The following is a 3,980-nucleotide window of genomic DNA, read 5'->3' on the forward strand; positions in this document are numbered from 1 at the left end:
ACTATTATTATTATCATTGTTATCAGTATTATTATATTACTACTATTATCATTACTGTTATCATTATCATTATCATCATTTTCATTATCAGCGTCATTTTCAGTATTATTGTTATTATTTTCATCATCATTATTATCATATCATAATTATCATAATCAATATTTTAGCATTGTTATTATTACTAATACTATTATCATCATTATCATTATTACTATTATCATTATTATCATCATTATTATCATCATTGACATTATCATAATTATCATTATTACCATCATCACTATCATTATTATTATGATTATCAATATCATTATCATTTTCATTTTTATCATCATTATTATTATCATTATCATTATCAATCATCAATATTATGATGATCATTATCATTAACATCACCACCATCAGAATTACCATTATCATTACTATTATCAATCTCACCAACATCCTCATCACTACCATAAACATCAATCAAGAGGTCTGATCTTTTGTGATTCGTCTGCGTAACATACATTGCTGTTCTTAGCCTTAATCACAAAATTACCATAAAGTCATACAACACAATTTGTTCGACTTCCAGATACGATTTGCAGGGGTTCCCTATCCCGCTGGAACATCATTATGTACTGCCATTACCCTGTGATCAAGGCTAGGTTGATAACTATGTTCATCTCCCTGATACAGTATCTAAATATCATAAATGTTAATAGATCAAACGGAGATCCGAGAGCAGGTGTATTAAATAAAATTATAAATATGGATTACAGCAAAATATTCCAGTGTCAAAAACAAGTATGATACATGTTCAGACAAAATGATGCATGTTCGTTACTATTATCATTGTCAGTATGATCATCATCAGTGTTACAATCATTCTCATTATTGCTATTATAATTATTATTATCATTTTTACTGTTGCTACTACCTACTTTCTTTGTTATTATTACTATTATCATTATCTCTATTATCTTTATTATTTTCATTATCATTACTATTATTATTATCATCATATACCATCATTATCATTATTATCATTAACAATATTACTGACATTAATATTGTTATGATTATCATCATCATGATTATCAATCGTATTATTACATCTTTATCTTACTATACTTAAATCTTTATTATTATGATAATGATAGTAGGTACCAGTAATAATAATAACAAAAATAATAATAATAATAACAATAGCAGTAGCAATAATAAAAAACACAATAATACGAATAATATTAGTACTAATAAAACAGCCATAGTAATACCAAGCGTAATGATAATACCTATAATAATAATAATAATAGTAACAATAACAATAATAAAACAAAACCATCAGCAACAACGAAGAACTTGAATGATATCATCATTACTAATGCAACTTCTTACTATTTCTCACGTTTTATTACAATCAAATCATTCACAGTGTTATAACACCTGCAACCTTTATAACTATGAATTCTTAAATTGCAACCATGATTACATTTATTACTCTACCACTAAACTCTTTTAGGTTCTTATCAGACCGACAGTAAAGTGAGCCTGATGCATCTTCACTATTGGGGTTTATCATTAATATCAACATTACCGTGGCAGCTACAAAGCTCTGGCCTTCATTGGGCAAGCAAGGCACATAAGAAAGCACACAGGATCTCTGTGTGATTATAGTAACAGGGTAAAAAAAGCAGAGCAGCGGCAGAAAAAAATAAGAAAAAAATGAGAACATTCAGTAGCACCCACTCACCTTGACGCCGGCGCGGACAATGGTGGCAGCGGTGGTCGTGCGGATGATGGCGTTCGTCTCACGGCTGCGAGACATGATCACCTTCAGGAGGGGCTCAAATAACCATGTGTTTGCATACACCAGCTTGTGTGGCCATGATGCCTGCAAGTTCAAAAAGGGGATGTGTGTGAAATCAGTCTGAATGACGTGTGCAATACGAAGTGAATCAGTATCAAGCGTGCCAAATAATACAAATTGAATCAGTCAGTATGAAGTGTACTGAGTAATACAAAGTGACTGAGAGTCGAGTAATTTTGTGATAGATTACATCAGCGTGTGATGTATGTTGCCGACTGAATCAGGATCTGCAGGAGAGCGGTTTGCCTTGTTACAGGATGTTAATGTCTACCTTGTGCGCCATGAGAGTCAGCAGATCAGCCTCCGTCCCTTCGCCGAACATGGAAGGCTGCGGGTAGCGTTGCAGGTTAACCAGAGCGGACGCCAAGCGAGTGACGGCCTGGTCGTGGGGGGGGATGGACGAGTGGCCGCCCTCGCCGTCCGCTTCCAGCCGGACGCGCATCCAACCCTTCTCTGTCACGCCGATTCTGGAAGCACAGGCCAAGTCAAGTCAGGTCGTTGCCGGGCACAGGCCAGAAAAATGCCTGTGTTTTTAACGTTCAGTGGACGGTTCCAGGAAACCTGAGTATGTGTGTGTGTGTGTGTGTATATGTATATATATATATATATATATATATATATATATATATATATATATATATATATATATATATATACACGTGTATATACGTATGTATATATATATATATATATATATATATATATATATATATATATATATATATATATATATGTATGCATATATATATATACATATATGTGTGTGTGTACATATATCTATATATCTATATATATATATATATATATATATATTATATATATATACACGTGTATATGTATACATATGTGTATACATATATATATGTATATGTATATATATCCATATGTATATATGCATGTGTATTTCTATGTAACGTGGCCGCATTATAATTTTGTACAAAATGTAAAAACGTATGGGCGCGCGCGCGCATGTATATGTGTGTGTGTGTGTGTGTGTGTGTGTGTGTGTGTGTGTGTGTGTGTGTGTGTGTGTGTGTGTGTGTGTGTGTGTGTGTGTGTCCGAATACGGGAGAGAGCTACAAAAGCGGCCTCGCAATGGGATGACACCGTTGCCGCCATTAATTATAATCGCAGGAGTGGTTGACGGGTCAGCTGCCGCGTTATGATGAATATGCATATAAATAATTTAATTATCCCGAGGATTTAGAGTTTATTTCCTCGCCCTGAATTAAACTTACGAAAAAAGTCATCATGAAAACAACCCATGAAAAACCAAGGATGATGCTTCAGGACACTGGCGGAGGAAGTAGGGCTTAGGGAAGAAAAAGAAAGAGGACGAGGATGAGGAAAAGGACGCGCAAGAGATAAAGCAGGCAATGGAAATAAACGATAATGATAAAGGATACGAAATGGCTCTAGAGATTAGTGATATAAAAGGCGGTACAAGGAAAGGCGCGGGAAGCAAAACAGAAGCAAGAGAGGAAATGCCGCGTCCATGGCGACGATGCTGCGATAGATAATGGGGTCGGGGATGAAAATGGAGTTGGATCTGGAAGGATTAAGCGAAGAATATAAAGAAGGAGCGGAAGAGGAAGAAGAGAACGAGGCGGACGCGGAGGCGAAACGGAAGGAACAGGAGAGCGAAGAGCAAAAAAAAAAGGAAGAGGAGGAGGAGGAAGAAGAAGAGGAGGATGAGCAAGAGGAAGAAGACGCGGCGCTGCATCAGGAGGTGGAAGAGCTGCAGAGCCGGAGATGGAGGACGAGGTGAGAAGCTCGGCGTGGTTCCCCTCTGTCCTTTCCCCGACCCTGCATCTTTCCCCTCGCGTCGCACCCTCGCCCGACCCTTCCTCGACCCCTTCCTCATGCCCGAGTTGAGGGGAGGAGCCGCCGCCACCGACTGTTCTGAGGGGAAGTGCAAGATTAATGCAGGTGGGGAGTGTACATATTATTATCAGAGGACATCGCTGTTGCTGGGGATATTACTCCTCTTCTTTTCCTTCCTTTATTATTTATCCATCTATTTGTGCATTCATTTCGTCGGGTAAATGACCAGCGTCCTGGGTCACTCGAATAAATGCAAGTGTTACCAAAATTTTCTGCGAGCATTACTAACATTTCGAGTTCT

At 37.1% G+C, this 3,980-nt stretch overlaps 1 protein-coding gene across 1 annotated transcript in view; it reads right to left on the bottom strand.

Moving 5' to 3' along the window:
- Positions 1-1,738: 1,738 nt before the first annotated feature.
- LOC113829622 (N-fatty-acyl-amino acid synthase/hydrolase PM20D1) overlaps positions 1,739-3,980 on the bottom strand; it is a gene marked incomplete at both ends in the record, with an annotated part of 8,367 nt that continues 6,125 nt past the window's right edge. Inside the window, 2 exon segments of the mRNA XM_070120382.1 lie at positions 1,739-1,879; positions 2,127-2,322. Of these exon segments, the coding sequence (XP_069976483.1) occupies positions 1,739-1,879; positions 2,127-2,322 (337 nt within the window).

Source organism: Penaeus vannamei, unplaced genomic scaffold (genome assembly GCF_042767895.1).
Source record: "Penaeus vannamei isolate JL-2024 unplaced genomic scaffold, ASM4276789v1 unanchor4931, whole genome shotgun sequence".
NCBI classification, from domain to species: domain Eukaryota; kingdom Metazoa; phylum Arthropoda; class Malacostraca; order Decapoda; family Penaeidae; genus Penaeus; species Penaeus vannamei.